General features: G+C 38.3%; 1 protein-coding gene across 3 annotated transcripts in view; it reads right to left on the bottom strand.

The window, feature by feature from the left end:
• Positions 1–18,906, bottom strand: part of dock6 (dedicator of cytokinesis 6) — a 54,138-nt gene that overhangs the window by 1,879 nt on the left and 33,353 nt on the right. For all 3 annotated transcript variants that reach the window (XM_084113484.1, XM_084113485.1, XM_084113486.1), the window contains 21 exons: positions 18,148–18,287; positions 16,108–16,277; positions 15,767–15,915; positions 14,415–14,597; positions 13,276–13,402; positions 13,102–13,186; positions 12,796–12,892; positions 12,556–12,690; positions 11,447–11,599; positions 11,189–11,347; positions 9,586–9,686; positions 9,308–9,500; positions 7,595–7,738; positions 7,333–7,464; positions 6,287–6,301; positions 5,708–5,833; positions 4,526–4,615; positions 4,055–4,291; positions 3,830–3,973; positions 3,636–3,742; positions 806–979 (listed from right to left, as the gene is read on the bottom strand). In XM_084113484.1, coding sequence (XP_083969610.1) covers positions 806–979; positions 3,636–3,742; positions 3,830–3,973; positions 4,055–4,291; positions 4,526–4,615; positions 5,708–5,833; positions 6,287–6,301; positions 7,333–7,464; positions 7,595–7,738; positions 9,308–9,500; positions 9,586–9,686; positions 11,189–11,347; positions 11,447–11,599; positions 12,556–12,690; positions 12,796–12,892; positions 13,102–13,186; positions 13,276–13,402; positions 14,415–14,597; positions 15,767–15,915; positions 16,108–16,277; positions 18,148–18,287 — 2,861 coding nt within the window. The remainder of the gene's footprint in view (positions 1–805; positions 980–3,635; positions 3,743–3,829; positions 3,974–4,054; positions 4,292–4,525; positions 4,616–5,707; positions 5,834–6,286; positions 6,302–7,332; positions 7,465–7,594; positions 7,739–9,307; positions 9,501–9,585; positions 9,687–11,188; positions 11,348–11,446; positions 11,600–12,555; positions 12,691–12,795; positions 12,893–13,101; positions 13,187–13,275; positions 13,403–14,414; positions 14,598–15,766; positions 15,916–16,107; positions 16,278–18,147; positions 18,288–18,906) is intronic.

The following is an 18,906-nucleotide window of genomic DNA, read 5'->3' as shown; positions in this document are numbered from 1 at the left end:
TATTATTAATATTCATAACATAATAATTATAAAATATAATATAATTATACGAGTCACCGTGAAATCAAAATGGACAATTTTTACATTTTTTTCACAGAATGTTGCAGTGTTTATTATGAATGATTTTTCTGTGTGCATAATTATTATATATTTTTTTAATTCATGTACACTCCCTCCCTCTCAAAACGACGTCAGTTTTCTTCATGACACGTGTCTGGGACTAAATATCCTCCACAACTGACTGCAAACTGCCATCCAGATCTGCTGCCATTTAGTAAGCAACGCCCAATTCCCGATGGACAAAATCAAGTCCCGCCATTCCAGAAGCCGATTCACACAATAGGAAAGAAAAGACTAGTGCAACTTCCGTTTCATGCTGACTTTAATACTATTATTTTTGTTATTTATTATTTAACTAATTATTTAATATATAATTATATTTAACTACAAACATTAATATTTATGATACATGAAATTTATTAAACATTTTATAAACATTTATTTATTGAATGCAGATTCATTTTTTTATTATTACACTGTCTTAGCCTTAAACAGCATGTTCGCAGACTGTCTCAATGCACACAGTTTTTTTTTTTAAAGTAATTGGCTGCTATAAAACTAGCATGAGTCAGGGTGCACAGATTTTGAATTAGTCTGATGGGTTTAGTTGACAAGTAACCAGGCCGCGATGACCTGTTCTATTATTGTGCTATCATCAATTTCAGATAAAACCGCAAAACGTAACAAATAAATGTACATGCTTAAGGGGCTGGTGTTCGGGTGAGTGAGGAGTGTGTGGCGTTACCTCTGTGTTGGTGTGGTCGGCAGAGGCAGCGGTCTATAGAGTTGAGGAATTTTCCGGTTGATAAGGGGAAACAGAGCTTCTCTCAGTTTAGTGTAGTTCCGCTCCATCTCTCGATGGTATTCCTTCTGATCTGAACCGATCAGAGACTTGTTCTTCCTCAGAGCATCCTCACACCTGAGTCAAGAATACTGCAAGTTAGTAGGCTAAAAAACCAAGCTGTCCATTTGTATGAACTAAAATGTAGAACATTTTATTTTAGCATTAATTTCATTCGTTCAGATACCATGCTGATGTGTGGTTCAAGTAATTGTCAGCTTTATATGGAAATAGACTGTTGTCATGTCTAGGACCATAAACATCCAAACCAAGGCCAAAACAAATCAATTTTTGATTCACTGCTTTTTTACTTAAAGGAACTGTATGTAAGATTGTGGCCAAAACTGGTACTGCAATCACTTTCAAATTACTGTAGAGCAGTGTATCCCCTCCCCCTCCCCCCTGACTCGAGGTTGCCAGATAGGCTGCAGGATCCAGCAGGAACGTAGGCTGACACGTTTGTAGCTGCAGCTGTGCTAACTAGAGCAGAGCTGGCAACCCGGATGCTGAAACACAACTGACTTCGTGATTGGTAGATAGGTGGAGGGTGGCGCTTCAGGCCAAAACACAACATGACAACATCAACATCAGTTGAGGGCTGCAACTTCACTTTTAAATGATAATATCCTGGCCGTACTACTGTTGTCAGTGATATAAGTATTTGAAATGAACATGATTTCTTAATGTCTAGTGACACATCAGGGCCATTTCATGATTAATGGAAATACATTTCTTACATACAGCTCCTTTAATTCAAAAGCAAATTTTCTAAATTCAGATAGATTCAATTGGACTTGATACACTGAAAAGCGATTCGCTTTAGTATCATCTTCAAATGCTTTTAGACAAATCTCAAAATACTTCTCCTTAATATGCATCTTTAGCAGGAAAAAGAAGTTACAAGAGTAATACTTGAAAAAACATGTCACCAGCTATGCCCTACTAAGGCAAAAGACCATAACTCACCAGAGTGTGAAACTGAGAAAAATTACTTTAAAGTTATCTTAAATGTCCTGACAATTGAGTTATAGGTATAATATTGTAATTTTCACATGTTGTAGTGTATACCTGTATTAACCTATCTACAAAAAAATGTTGAACTCAAATTTGACCTTTGACCCTTTTTCAGAAGTTACTGTATTCTGCCTTAGCATTGCCCATAAAATGACAATCGGTCATACCAAGGCAAAATACCTTAACTTTTATTTTATAGCACAATGTTATGATAACACTTAAAATGTAAGCAATATTAACCCTATTGGACTCTCTATGATAAAAATGGCTTCACATGTATCAACATGAAGTTAAAGTAGCCTAGTGAGAATAGTTGGAAAAGTATGAATGGTTTTAATTAACATGAATTTCATAAAACAAAGTTGATTAACATCACTAAAGTATAAAAGATGTGGAACATTTAAAAGTTTTTTGAAAAACTGATTCTAAAACTGAAGTGTGTGTGCGTGTGTGTGTGTGTGTGTGTGTGTGCGTGTGCGTGTGAGAGAGAGAGGCGCGGGCGCGATCGAACAGTGGGATCGCGCCCGCGCCTCTCTCTCTCTCACGCACGCACACACACACACACACACAACATATACCAGCAATGCAATCTTGACATCGCAGAGCATCAGAGCTAAGGCGGGGCTACAGATTAGGTGTCCCTAAAGAACCCAGCCTGTAACAACCTGACAGCCTGTAACAACCTGGAAGTTTTAAAAACTTGTGGTGGATGTAATGGATTTGCTTTCTCGTCGGTTGTTTGACATGGATTTTAACCAGGGTTCAACAAAAGGTAGGCTCTAAATTATTCCTGCTGCTGGTGTATAATGGGTGTGTCGTTGCGGCTCCAACCAACCAACTTGCGTAGTTTTCAGTCAGTGGACTGGCAGGCGAGAGCTAGCCTATGAGAAGCATTTTATTTCAGTTGTACATGTAGACTTGTATTACGGGCTGTGAATTAAGATATCATACAAGCCTGCTCTATGCAGCGCTTGTTACTGGATAAATTGTTGATTATGGCTCGAAAAGTGTTTGTGTAAGGCTATGATTCAAAGCCATCTCCACCATCATTTTCCCCCGAGAGTATATGCCATTCTTCAAACCTAGATGTCAATAATCTAACAAAAGCAATCATTGTGAAAAATGTACGTGTGTGTCTGAGGTTATTTAATTGCTACATCCCGTAACTCCAGCGCGGCAATACTTTGATGGTCGGTTAGAACAAGGCAGAGTGCCGTAACTTCACAGCAGCGTACCCGTAACTTCATTCGAGTGTTCAGGAGCAGCAAGAAACGAAGGCATAAAGCCGTAACTGACGTTACGGGCTTCTAGCATAGTTTCCCCTTGGCTTTTTGAAGTTACGCCAAAAACATAATCTTATTCCTCCCAAAAAACAATCGAATTGAAACTTGATGTTTGTCTATATGATAAAACTTATGTTTATTGTCCTAAAAATTACAATAACTCATTTTGGCAAAAAATTGAAGTTACGACCTTTGGCCTTAGTGCGGCAGAGCTGGTCGTAAACTGATTTATTTAAACATTGTAATTTCATTAAAATTACTTTTTCTGGTGAATAATTTTAAACGCTAAAAGTAATTAAATTGATTTGTTAAAAATCACATATGAAGGTTGATGTGGTTGCATTGGCAGGATTTTTAATCACTATCTAAACATTTCCAACTCTGCTAAAAAGTGAGCGTGCTTGTGTGCTGGAAAGTGTGCTGGAAAGTCACTCCACCTTTTAGTGAAGTCTTTGAAGCAGAGGCGCAGTTTATTGTGATGGCGGAAGAGTTTGGGGTCCTCGGGAATTTCAGACAGGAAGACCTGAGCCACCTCCAGCGGACCCTGTGCGACAACATGTACAAGTTCACATCCACAAACAAGCCGACATACTGGAAAAACAGAAAACAAAACATTTAATCCAAAGCTTACCTGATTAACAGTGGTGCCAACACTTCCCTGAAGCACCATCTGGAGCATCTTTGGGTCTGCAGGGTCCTGATGGGTGGCGAAGGCCAGTTCCTGAGTTTTCTTCTGCATATCCTCAATCGCCACCTCCATCGGCATCAGAATGATCTGTAGCGAGGAGGAAATGTAGTTAGAAAAGCCTGTTTCTTGTAGCAATGTACAAATCTCCAAAACAGAAGCGTCCCACACCTCCTCTTTGTGGATGACATTGATGCGGGTCTTGATGTAGGGGAAGGCGTGGGAGGTGGTGAGGATGGTCTTGCGTTTGTACTGCTCATGCAGGTCGCCGTGGGCCCGACCGTCCAGCGTGAAGGGGGTACAGTACATGAACGTACGCAGGTTATAGTTCTTGTCAAAGTATGTGATGCGCTCCTTCAGCTCGTAAGTGTCAAAGAAAGGCTCCACATATGTGATCTGAAGGTATGCCTGGGTAACATAAACATACACAGCACTCTTCAATATGGAGACCATATGTTCAAAACTGCAGTTATAGTGGTCAAAAAGACCTATATATATATATATATATATATATATATATATATATATATATATATATATATATATATATATATATATATATATATATATATATATATATTAATGCTATATAAATTAATGCTATAAAGGTCCTTCAGACCTGCACTAGCGTTCATTTCTAACCTTATTGGGGTCCAGTTTGGTCTTGTCAACTGGGCTGGAGTCCTTGATGATCGATACCACGTCGTCACCAAATCGCTCAGAGTAAAATTCCTATAAAGGAAATATGGATATTCCTTACAAACTTTATTAAAAGCATCATTTGAGATGCAAAAAACAAATTGGTGGACCACGGTCCTGATATTGATTTGTCCACGATTTGCCCCCCTGGACTACAAACTATTTCTCATAAATTAATATAAATTCTAAAAAGTGTGTTTCTTTCTTTCTTCTTTCAAAATGTAGGACACTTTTAAACATAAAAAAACAAAATTAAAATTTTTAGAAACAATGTAAAATAAATAAAGTAAAAAAATTAAAATAAATAAAGTAAAAATTTTCATGTTGAGAAAAATAACTGTTCATAATTATATTTATAATTAATTATTAAATATTGTATTATAATTGTAAATCATTATACCATGGTCTGTCTGAATACTCGATTCTGATTGGCTGGAATGTGTGCAAAACGTTTAATGCACATGTAGAGACAGACAGACAAACACAAAGACAGAGAGACAAACACAAAGACACACACACACAGAGATTGGAGATCGCGTTGAGCACGCACAGAAACGTATCAATGCTGCCCTGCAACTTTTATTAATAAAAAAGCTTTGCTAATGAATCACTACATTATATTTCTCAGCAACGAGGGTGTGACTTATTTATTTATTTTATTTAACCTTTATTTAACCAGGAGAAAACCTCACTGAGATTAAAATCTCTTTTACAGGAGTGTCCTGGCCAAAATAGTAACAGCGCTGTTTTTGAAGTAATTAAACTCACAGCTTCGTTGTTAATAGAGAGAGACTCTGAAATTACCCAGGTAAGCATCTCTCATCTCTCTCGATAATTAATTCAAATAAATGCTATAATTCATTCACTGAAATTAATGTAATCTTACACACTACTTTATCTCTGTGCCTGATTTTAGGCAGGCAGAATGTTAGACCTACCAAGCTGCAACTGTCGAAAATAATCGTCATTTAACACAATCCTTTATTTAAATTACTACTAATATTAATAAACATTAATATTTAGTTATTAGTAATAATAAAATAATAAAAAGTAATAGTAAAATATTGGTATTATCATCAACAAAGTAACAACAGCCATCATCATTTCTCTAGACCAGAAACGAACCTCCAGTCTATGTGAGATCTCGGCCAGTTTGGTGATAGAAGGCTCTTTATAAACAAACTCCTGCTCATCCAGATCTCCAAAGCGGCATCCATAGAAGCCCACACGAAAGTAGGTGCCAAACATCCTCTGTGACCTGAACATTGAGGACAGGAACAATGGAGAGACATGTAAAGAGAGAGAAGAGCATTGTGTGTCACATAAAAGCCAAAATAACATCACTTTAGTCTGCTACATGCCCGAGGACACAACACTGATGGCATGGAGTCTGGATCTGAATGCGTACACATGTGCCCGAGGCACTGACTGCTGCCATTCTTGTGAAATGGCCTTACATAAGTGTGTCAGAGATGGTGAACCTTAGAGTGAGATGGAACGGCTTGAATTTTATGTTGGGTAACAAAGTTCATGTTCACTCACCAGGAAAACATCCAGACCGCACAGGGGGAGACGGATGGAGAAATAAAAAGAGATAAAGAACAGAGACAGTTAGTTTCTGTGGAGGAGATAATAATTTTTAACATAAACTGCAACATATGGTACTGATAAATACAGGAGCACAGTGTGATCGAACAGCCTTACCTCCCATCCTGAACTCTGCGTGCGGACACAGCAGGAGACACATCATCACCGACAAGACAGAGAAGACATCAATCACACCTCTAAACCACACACACATTACAATAACAGAGAGTTTGTGGTCCAGATCTCGGCACAAAGACCGGTTCCATCCAGAGCACACATTCTCGTTATATAACTTTTAAAGCTGTCAATTACTATTGTTAGTTTGGTACGATAAATTGCTAATAATTATTACAATTAAAATATAAACATACCTGCATAACATTCTAAACTTTAAAATGACCATAAAAACTACTAGTTTACAGCTCAGATGATAAATAATTGTATAAAATTAAGATGTATAAGATGATAAACCTCACATTTCAGCCTCAATAAATGATTATGCATGTTTTATATAATTAGTCAGAACAAAAACAGCAGATGCTGATTCATGCAAATTAACTGTGACAGTAGGTAGTGCTTATGGAAAAGCAGAATACTGTGGTTACCATGGTTACTCCTGTATCCCCCCCACCCCTTCTCAATATAATAACTACGTTCAATATCAGAAAGGAGAATTTTGTCAAAAGTGAAGTTTGCTGGAATGATTAAATGAATATTCAAATGAAAAATTTATGATCTCATATGTAAAATCTGGAGTACAGAATTTTCCCATCATCTGAGCAAATTCAAGTTTCTGATAAGATCAGGATATCATGTAGATAAAATCGATAAATTTAATTAAAATGACATTTTAAATAAAACATCAGCACAATGATTTCTGTCCAACTACCAATTTCACCTAATGCAACTAGGTCAGCAGTTACTGCCAACGTTGTTCACATAATCTAAACAAGTGAAGTGCATTGCAATTTTATTACTAATAAATAATACCAATTAATTTATTATCATTTACTACTGTGGTTCTAATACTGAACGAAGCAGCAGACAAATGAACTATAAAAGGATATATTTATTTACAAGAAATCACAGCTGCCTATTTAAGAATGTACAAATGTAAGATTGTTTGGACCTTGTTGCAGACATGACTTCCTGTGTCAACAAACCTGATTGTATACTTTGTTGAAGGCGTCCTGCAGTTTGCCGTGGACGGAGGCGAGCTTCTTAAAGTCTCTGTTGGCCTCGTGAATGGGACAGAGGATCTTATAAACCTCATTTATGGCCTCGTACATGGCAGCCTGGAGGAGAGACAGAAACTACAGTCAGCCTTCACTGCGCTAATAATCCCACAAAAATGTGTCTAAATCCCAAATCCCTTTGATTCCCTTGGATGCTCTCAGGTTCCGCGACTGTGACGTGAGCTCTCACCATGTTGAACGAAGCAGCTGCTTGCTCCAGAAGTCCCACGAGCCCTGACTCACTGAAGTACTTCCCTGAACAGATGCCCTCCTCTTCTGGGGACAGGATATCATCAGACACCGCAGACTCCTCCAGCACATTGGACGAAATACTCTGTGAAATGCAATTCAAGTGTCAGAGACTAAAAATCTATGATCGATTTTTGTTCAATTTATTCCTCTCAATATATTTAAAACATTTGTATTAAAATATTATTAATTTATAAAACATTATTTTAATAAATTGACATTTTTATTTGACAAAATATAATGTTTGCAAATAAATATGGTATGATTAGTATAAATACTAAAGAGTTCTACCAAATTAAACATTAAAGAGCAAACCTTAACTATAAAAATGTATATTTGCTACGGATACCGGATTTCGCTAATTTTTATGACATAGAAAAAAAATTAAATAATAATAATTTTGTATAATTAATATACTACTATAGTATTATTTTTTTTCACCATATTTAGTAAAAAAAATAATAATTTTAGTAATTTGGTTATGTGCTTTTGTCATTTTTCAATTTTTTTTAATATATTTCTATATAGCTTTAATATATTTTTATTTCAGATTTAGTAATTTTAGTACTCCAACTTATTTTGGTTAGTTGCACAGGCAACATTTGTAATATAAAGCTTTATTTCAATTATTGAAAAAATTATAATATTGTGCAAAAGTTAATTTATTTCAGTAATTCAACTTAAAAGGTGAAACTAATATATTATATAGACTCATTACATGCAAAGTTAGATATTTTAAGCCTTTATTTCTTATAATTTTGATGATTATGGCTCACAGCTTATGCAAACCCTAAATTCAAAATCTCTCAAATTTTCATAAGCTGTAAACCATAATCATCAAAATTATAACAAATAAAGGCTTGAAATATCTAACTTTGCCTGTAATGAGTCTATATATTATATTAGTTTCACCTTTTAAGTTGAATTACTGAAATAAATTAACTTTTGCACAATATTATAATTTTTCGAGTTTCACCTGTAATTTTAACAGTTTTAGTTAACAATAACAACACTGGCCCAGATAATTAAATTTTTCAAGCTTTTTATTTTATTTTTATCAAGCCTAAACACACACACACGCACACACACACACACACACACCAAGCATTTACCTGAGATGGTCCTCACTGCAGAACACGAAATCCAGGGGGAGGAGTTGGATCCAGATCCAACTCCTCCCACCTTACATATACGTTCACACCGCCGCCGGCAAGAGCGGCAAAATTCGCTCTTGCCGCCCTGCCACCGACGCCGTAGAAAGATTCAGGGACGCTCTGACGTAGATTAGAATGCGTGATTTTTTTCCTCTACATTCCGATTGGTTGCCGCCGAACCGTGTCATAGCTTATTACCATAAAGTTGACTTGATTTCAACTCCTCTCGCCGCTCTCGCCGTCCAAGACGCGCCGCGCCGCCCTCGCCAGAGCTCGCCGCCGGCTCTCATTGAAAATGAATGGCTTCGCCGCCGGCGGTGTGAACGCACAGTAAACCTACCCATCTCCACCCCCTGATCCCTAAACCCACCCCTAAACCTACCATCTCCACCCCCTAATCCCTAAACCCACCCCTAAACCTACCAATATCCACCCCTTAGATCTGGATCCAACTCCGCCCCCTGGATCTCATGTACTGCAGTGAGGTGCTACTGATTTACCTGGAAGGTCACACAGCCGATAGGGAGGTAGCGGCAATCTTCAAGCATGTTGAGGTACTCGGCCACCAGGGCGGCGCTATGCACCAGGCAGTGTGCTGCCTCCGCGTGGTTGCCTCTCTCCGAGTGCTTCCCTGCCATGTTCTGCAGCCAGGTGAGTCTCAGATCTGGAGAGTTCTGATAGCCCTTAGCAATCCTACACAAAGAGAAGAGCCACCTTCACATTCAGCACAGGAGCCACATTAGACGTCCTTTGGGTTTCATGAAGAGAGAGCACTGACCTGTACATGAGGTCTAAGAGCATCTCTGGGTCCTGCTGGTGCTCCTTCATTTTCACAGTGTCAGTGAGAATCATGTGGAGGTTGAAGACGAGATCCTGAACCTACAGAGACGACAGCAGAACATTAGCATCATATTAGTGACTCTCCTAGAAAGCATCATTTTATAGCAGATATAAAGTGTAGAAAAATATATCCTTAAAGCCTGACATTTAAAATAATAATCATCAGACAAATCATTTTTTCTTTAATGGAATAGTTTATTAAACCTTTAGACAAAATAAAAATTAAAAATCCCCCCCAAAAATTATTTATTTATTTATATATATATATATATATATATATATATATAAATTATATTTCATATAATTCAGAAAATTGTTTGCACATATGTATGGTTTCTTTTGTTGTGTAATTAATGTTTGTCACCCTAAATGTTTGTTTACGTAATGACGTTTGTAGCCGTGAAAACAAGTGTGTGAAATGTTTGTTGTATGTATGTTTTCAATACAGTTTTCACGGTGCTAAGGTGATGATGGATTGAAAGTTGAACGTCATGCTGGTTTGGCAAACTAAATAAAGAAACACCTTATGCATCAGTTGAGACTCTCTCTTTTGGATCCAAGGGCTGCTACACACACACACGTACGTATATGTTCTATGTTTTGTCATATTTGATACATCGGGTTATTGATATTTATATGGCCAAAAAAGTCAGATGAAATTGTAATAGCTTGTAATGTAATTCAATGATGCATAATTCAATGTGCATAAAGATATCAATTGTCACTCTATATATCTCACAAAGTCCCAATAATATGTCTCAGTAAGATGACATTTAAATGCTTAATTTTATGATCAAATCTCTGTAGTTTTTACTGTGGGGAGCAAAGCGTATGGATATGAATAACCAAGTAAACCTAATTTGCTTTAGTCCAGTCGATGTTCATGTTGAAATATTAATAACAATATTAAAGACTTCAATAAAGATCATCAATTAAAAAAATGCATTAAAGATTTCACAGAATTAATACATGTGTATCAGGACCTGAAGGGGAGTAACAAAAGGCATGTAGTAGATTACGTTAGATTAACAAGTTTTCCAACAAAGTTTAATTCGTGTTTATAATTTAGAGGCCTTAGAAGTTCATGTATTAAATATGATACAGTATAGGCCTTAGTCAGGTTAGACGCTGTATTGAATTTAACACAGCAGAAAACGAGGCTGTGAGGGACAGACAGTCTTTACAACAGCACGCACTGAGTAAAGGTCCTGGATCACAGCATTTTCATAACTCACAACTTTTAAGACGTGTTCATCCAGTTTTCAACTATCAACTGAAAGTTTTTTCGGAAAGACGCGCTTCATCAACTGAACAATTGGCATGTTGTTAAACAAGAGTACGATCCCTTACTGTAACACGATCCAATGTACTCTAATTCTATCCCTCAGAGTTCCCTGTCAAAAATTAAATATGGCGCTGCCCTGACTAAGGTCTATAGGGTTTTTAGGGTTAAAGGGCACATTAGTGGTGGCGGTTGGGTCTCCTGTGGGATTCGAACCTACAACCTTTTAGCTGGCCACCCAGATTCAAGTGTTTGATACCTGCTCAGGGAAGGTTGAATCTCTGAGCTCCAGGTCATCCTCAGCATACGTGAGAATAGTTTTTAAAGAGCGCCGCAAATGCTCTTCGTTGAAGGTCTGAGAGGTTCCCACGAGCGAAGACAGAGACATGGTGACCTGCATCTTCACACGGGCAAAATTCTACAGATCGGGAGGAAAGACACAGGATTTGATTTGGTTCATGTCTTTATAGGGAAAGCTGAATCAAGCATCAGAGTTTAGTGCGACACTGCGCCTTACGTTTCCGATCTCAAAGTTCTGTCTCATGAGCAGGTAGAGGGAGGCGCTGGCGTGGCTGCGGACGGAGTTCACGCTGCTGCTGCAGTGACGCAGTAACCGCAAACACAGATCTGCACAGAGCTCGGTGTCCTCCTCAAACAACATCTCTGGGAACTACAGGAACACGTGCAAAGCTTAGCTTCTTCTACAGTTTCCTTAACAGGTCATGTACACAGAGCTGACCTCAACAACTAAGAAAAGTCTTAAGTTTTATTTCACAACAATGATTTTCAAAGACACACAAATTTACGGTAAAAAAACGGCAGCTGTGGTTGCCAGAAATTTACCGTAAAAATTACGGTAGCGACATTTTAGGCTTTACAGACTTCAATTTACAGTAAAAAACGAATTTCATTATCTGATATAATGTTGATTTAGCAACGTATTGAAGTACCAATATCTGTTTTGTTCCATTGTACTACACTGATAACCACTAATCATAGTGGTGATGAGAGTCACACGATGAATCAAAGCTCATCACTAGCAGCTTTTTCACAAGAAAGTTAATATTATATAGAAGCTCAGTTTCGTTCACACAAACACTAAACACCATCATGGTAACACACATGAAATTTAAAAAATGCTATAAACATTAAAAACATCAACATAAAACCCTAATGTACATAACTGATTAGAAAAAAAATAAGAAAAACTATGAAGAAACAGTTATTTCAACAAAAATACATCAAATGTGAAGTGTGAAGGGTTTTTCACTGTAAATTATACAATGACTTGTTCTTTTTCACTTCCAAAAACTAAATTTAACAGTATTATTAAATTTACTGCTAGATCTATCACAGTCATTTACCCGATATAGTACGGAAACTGTGTTATAACCAATTAACAGTTTTTCCACTTTTACCGTTAAAATCACGATCATTTTTTACAGTGAGTTTTGCATTGAAAGTTTTGGCTGATACCAATAAGCTGATAACTATATTCATCAAATGAGCTATAACCGATAAATGGCTGATACACAAATGCTATAGTATTTTGTCTAATACCCCTGGTGCAGGAAGGCTTTTGCACCAATGTTCAAAACTCAGGTTTAGGGTTAGCCAGACACGAACCTTATAGACCAAAGCTCTCTGTGTGCTGAAGCAGTGCTGCAGGAAGAGGGCGCTCTGGTTTCCTGCCATACTGTGAAGGAGGACTCTCAGCACACCACTCAACACACTCTCCTTCAGCTCTGACATCACCACCGTCTGATGCAAACACACACAAAAACACCTTTAATCTATGACACACAGTTGTAACGCATGGTATCTGTTGCAACTGCATTCAAATGTGAGCAACAATGTCTCCTTTACTTTGACAATGATCTCCAGTGTGTCCAGGGCTATGAGGGCAGCTTCTGTTGCCAAGTTTCCATCCACTACCGTCTCCTGCTCCATCTCTGCCTTGGTTCTGCGCAGAGACAGTGTTTACTGTAAGCTATTCATAGTGCCCATCTGACACACACACACACACACACACACACACAACTGCACATGTACCCTGTGATTATGTGCTTCATTAAGTCGACTGACAGTTACAGCAACGGCATTCAGATGACCAATGAAGCAAATCAGCAATGGAAAGATGTTCAAAAGAGAGAAGGGGGAAAAAAGACACACTTATCCACTCTGTCTGCGTTCTGTCTCCAGTGAGTGACGTTTTTCCTCCAGCGGACATTCTCCTGACCTCCATAAGGACTCCGCTCTGAGGAACGCACAGGACCAGTGATGAATGACAAATGTAATGCTTCAACATTTACTTGGGCACAAATACCACCAGAGCATCTGTCGTACCTCTGCAGCGGCGGACCATCTCCTGTCTTGCTCCGATGGTGCCGAGTATGGCCTCCTCCAGACGGGCCTTCATGTCCTGAGACTTCTTAAAGGTCAGACTGTTGATCCTCTCCAGGGTCTTCTTCCCCTGAGAAGAGGCACAGTGAACAGGACGATCAAAACATGTTAACATCCAACACACAAAAAATCTAGTCAAAATTCTGGTGAAACTTATTTTTGTGAATTTTAAAGGGGTCATGTCATATGTTTATCTAATATGTGACTTGTTTATCCTCTGTGGTCCGTTTACAATGATTTTGCACCAAAAATAGTTTTCCTGATCATTTACTACCTTTTTTTAGCCCTTGGAATTAAACAGGACGTTCAGACAATTATAGTTTTAAACTGGCCCAGCCTTAATACCAGCATCTCTGTAAACCAGTACATGGCATTCATAAAAAAAAAAAAACAAAAAAAAAAAAACAAGCAGAAAGTTGGGGGATGTGCTACGTAGCCAGAAACAGCACAATGTTTGATTGACTTTGTTCAGATTTGTTCCTTTGGTATTAAAGAAAAAAAAAAAAATCAGTATCAATCCTATTTTGACTCACTTTGACTAGACGGGCCATGTTAATAAACACCAAATAGTCATTATTGAGACTAAGGATGTGCCTGAAGCTGAATATCTTATTTGGAAAGGCATTCTACGGAGCCCCTAAAGGGACATAGTTAGGATTGCTGCCTTGAAATCTTCTGCCGAAACTAGACTCGTGTACGGCTGTTACCGGAAGCCAGTGATTAAAGTTTATAAAGTTATAAATATGGATATTTTTCAGAAGGCCATTATTACACCCCTGGATCCTTATGGAGTACTTTTATGATGGACGGATGTGCTTTTTTTGGACGTCAGAATCTAAGGTACCATTCACTCCCATTATGAAGCTTGGAAGATCCAGGATAATTTGTAAGAATTACAAATTGGTAAAAGAAGAAAGTCATATACACATAGGATGGCTTGAGGGTGAGTAAATTATGGAATAATTTTCATTTTTGGGGTGTATTAACCCTTTAAATATTATAAATGTATTGACATTCACTGACATTGACAAATCCATGTTAACCCACTTACTTAAAAAGATGAGAGGGGAATGTGGATGTACCTTGTATTCGAAACAGGACAGACAGAGGTGAAGAAGATCAAGCAAGCGGTTGATTTGTGGCACAGACAGGTCTGACACCCATCGCTCCAACAGCCCTGCGTCTGCATTCTTCAACACCCACAGGAAACAAACCAGCAGCGTCTTGCTGCACTCCGCAGAGAGGGCGCTACACTGACGGCCCGCCTGACCGAGAAACAAACACAAACACATTTACAACACACCAATACACTCACACAGAAAAACACAACAAAGCCGGGCTTGATTAGACATCACATCCGGCAGCCTGTTTGGGACAGGCATATACAGAGGATGTCCACTCCTTACACACCCATGTGTATAATAAACACTCAGACACACATGACGCTCATTTTCTCAGCCATACGCTTGCCATTAATATTCACTAATGGACAGGAAACAGTGTTGTACACCTTCAGGGGAAGGAGTATATAATAATTCCCCCTCTTGTGGAGGAGGGCGGTACTGTAGCAGACAGAATGAGCAGGAGTGTGTGTGTGTGTGTGTGTGTGTGTGTGTGTGTGTGTGTGTGTGTGTGTTAGTGAAGGACTCCTCTAGTGGTGATATTAAGACACTGCAGCTATGACCTCATTCAGTTGAACTTGAGGGAAAATTCCAGAAGACCATGAACTATCACAAGTAATTATATTTCTGTTGTTTGTCTTTTCTATTTATTCTACTAGAGCAGCAGCATGGGTAAAAGATGTGGACTCAAAAAAATAAACTGTGTGCATATGTGCATAAATATAGCTTATTTCTAAAAGGTATTTTCATATTTTGGGGATTTCTTGATTTATAAAAAAAAAGAAAAGAGGAGAGTGATGTGAAATTGGGGAATATGACCAGAACCAGGTGAACTGCTAAACCACAGTTCTGAAAAATACATTACTGTTCAAAATGTTACGGGTCAGTAACATTTTTTAAAAGACATTAATACTTCTATTCAGCAAGGACTCATTCAATTAGTCAAAAGTGACATTATTATGTTACAAAACATTTCTATTTCTATTATCAAAGAATCAAAAAGTTAAAAAAAAAAAAAGCAAAAAAAAGCACAAAGATATCAGGCAGCATAACTGTTTTCAACATCAAAAATGTTTCTTGAGCAGCAAATCGTCATATTAGAATGATTTCTGAAGGATCATGTGACGCTGAAGACTGGAGTTATGATGCTGAAAATTCAGCTTTGATCACAGGAATAAATTAAATTTCAAAATATTTCACTTCTAAAAGACTTCTATTAAAAACAAAAAATTCTGAACAGTAGTGTATGTTCACAGTCTTCATTCATAATCATAACATGACTTATTAATGGTGTTCAGCGAGCAGGTACTCACCACTGACGGCAGAGTGAAGGGGTTGGCCTTGGAATGGGGGAGGGGTGAGCCAGCTATCGCCATGGCAACAGACTGGCTGATGGTGCCGTTGTCTGGGTCGTTATCGTCGACGAGCGCCGAGGCGTGACGTACCCGCTGTGGGGACGTGTCTGGGACATACAAAGGTGGAGAGATACAGATCTTGGCTGAAATGGGACTTTTGTTCAGTTTTTAATGACTCTCCAGAGCTCTGACCTTTGGAAAACTATTCAAGTCATAAACAAAGTGTTCATATAAATAACCGAAGAAGAGATAAGCCGACTGCTCTATTGTGGGCACTCGGCCCAAAGGGTCTCACTAACCGGTGAAGTCGTGGAGAAGGGGCAGCGTCTCCATGACGATGGGGATGAGTGGCAGGTAGAGCTGGGCGATGTGCGAGCGCACCTGGGGGTCTGTGTAGCGGGGGTCCGCATCGTGACTGCACAGCAGAGAGTGCAGGGCACTAATGGCCTTCTTGTGGAGGAAGAACACACTGAGAACGAGAGAGAGGCGTGAGCTGTGTGATTACAGTATTAGAGAGTCCTGTTTATAAGAGTGTCTAAGGGAGAGTTCAGCCAAAAAATTTAAATTCTGTCATCATTTACTCACCCTCAAGTTGTTCCAAACCTGTATGAGTTTCTTTCTTCTGCTGAACACAAAAGAAAATGTTGGTAACCAGACAAGTGACGACATCCATTGACTTCCATAGCATTTTTTGGAAGTCAATGGGGTCCATCAACTGTTTGATTACCAACATTCTTAATATCTTCTTTTGTGTTCAACAGAAGAAATAAACTCTTTCAGGTTTGGAACATCTTGAGGGTGAGTAAATGACGACGATTTTTCACAAACATGCTAATAATTGGATAACATTTATTTGTTCCATAGCTTGTTCTTTGCTTCTTTTTTTCATGCATGCTTGACTGTTTACTTGAATAATTGACTTTGACAAAGTTAAAGCAATAAAAGTCATCAGCATATTTCTTTGAAGGCTGGAATACACTACAAAGCTTTTAAATAAACAGATTTTTAAACACTAGGAATCACTTAAACAGCACTAAACAACTGAGGATCACACATAATAACCAGACTTTCAAATCATTCTGAATACAACAAACTGCAAAAACAGGTGCCTTGATGCTAAGAGATGGGTGACAAATGAAAACAATCGCTGTGTCTGAAATCGCATACTGTCCCAATAGGTACTACATTCTATATAGTATGAATGTGTGTAGTATGAATGAAGATCAGACGAACTACATCCGCCATGTTGTTGTTATTGTCATGTGACAAGCGTCAGTTGTGTTGATGGAATGCCATTCATAAATTCTCTCCCGTAGCCTCATGGGATAGTAAAGTGTCCATCGAGTGCGCACTTCAGATTCTCTGTGGAAGTAGTAGGTTATCCGGGTACATCTTGCCTACTGTTTTTCGAACACTATGTACTCGGACATACTACTCTGTTGGCATACTGTTTTTCGCATACAATAAGTATTTGATAAGTATAAATATAGGGAAGTATTCGATTTCGGACGCGAATTTGTTTTCTAAAATTGGCTCAAATTATCAAACATGTTTGATCTCCGGCTAGATGGAACCATAATATGAAGGTGAAAAAATTCAAAGTCTGTGCCCATCATACACTACGTGACTTTGCTATATCTGTCAACTCCGACATCAAAATGACGATGGCTGTGTCCGAAATCGCCGCCTATACCCTTAAATGGGGCACTATTTGAGGGGACAGCCATTTGTAGAGGTGTCCGAAACCATAGTGGATGTTATCGAGTGGATGTTATCAATCCCATAACACACCGCAATATCGAGTGTACAACCGATGTATTCTCAACAGCTAGAGAATACCCATAATGCACTGTGAGTGCCGAATGAATTCCCACGTCTGACCAGAAGTTGGCGCTCGAAGATAAATCATTTCATCTTACTACTGGAGCTGCCAGTTTGTAAACTTTTAAATACGGTAAGTTTCAAATGATTATTAAACAGTGGCAGCCCTTCCGGAGCTGAGGGTATAGGGGGCGATTTCAGACACAGCCTATGACTTTCGACAACTAGCGTCGACTCCTCCAGTCTGCAAAGTGGGACAGAAGTCATGTAGTGTATTCCAGCCTTTAGCTAAGGAATCGAAATTGGCATTGGGAATGTGAACTTTGAGTGAACCTGATTTTTTTTTTTATTGTGACATTGTTACAACAAAATTGTGTTAATTTGTGCATATTATAAAAAAAATTTAAAATAAATTGTAGCCAAATTTTATTGACCATGAGATGAAAGTAATCAGCTATTGTCATGAAGATGTCTAAATGTGTATCCCTAGTAAAATACTTGTGTAGGACGTTTCTCACCCCTCTCCGTCTGGCTCAAGGATGAGTGACAGTTCAGCCAACAGAAGGCCAGACAGAAAATGCTGCTGGCGGAACGGCACCGACAGTTCGAACATGCTGACCACACCCTGATCCTGAACATGACAGGAGAACGCAGAGCTCTACGAGAGAAGACACAGAAAATGTCATACTATAGTGAAGTGCACTTTATTTCCTAAGGGAACTCCTTTGAGTGTGTCCAGCTTGATATAATGTGGCAGACAGCAAAATAACATCCATCATGAGAGGATTTATTTTCCACAGTGAGAAACACTTTACCACACAATTACAAACAAATCAGGAAACTCTACAGCACTGACACTAGAATTCTGAGGATTATGTGAATGTGGTCAGTTTATATACTGATTTGTAGAAGAAAGAGCACTCTCCCTAAACCACGCAAGAGAACATGAACGCCCAGCTCTCGAGAGTGGATTCAATTTTAGCTACATCCCACAAAACTGTAAAGTGAAGTAAATCTGCCTGCAGGGTCTAATAACATCCCTCACACTTTATCATGTATCATTTCTTATAATCAGTCTGAGATGAAGGAATTAAAGGAATGTTCATGTTATACGCAGTTCGTATAACTGCATTTGTGGCATAATCTGTTTCATCTCTCTTCATAATTTTTGTTTATTAAAAAAATCTAAATTGTGGTAGTGTACAGTAATGCACTTAAAATTTAAGTAAACATGGCACAAATGTTAACACAGAAACATGAAGCTCATATTTTTGTTT

This window comes from Abramis brama (assembly GCF_963993115.1).
Source record: "Abramis brama genome assembly, chromosome: 1".
In the NCBI taxonomy this organism is placed as follows: domain Eukaryota; kingdom Metazoa; phylum Chordata; class Actinopteri; order Cypriniformes; family Leuciscidae; genus Abramis; species Abramis brama.
This window is presented reverse-complemented; position numbering and strand designations above follow the sequence as displayed.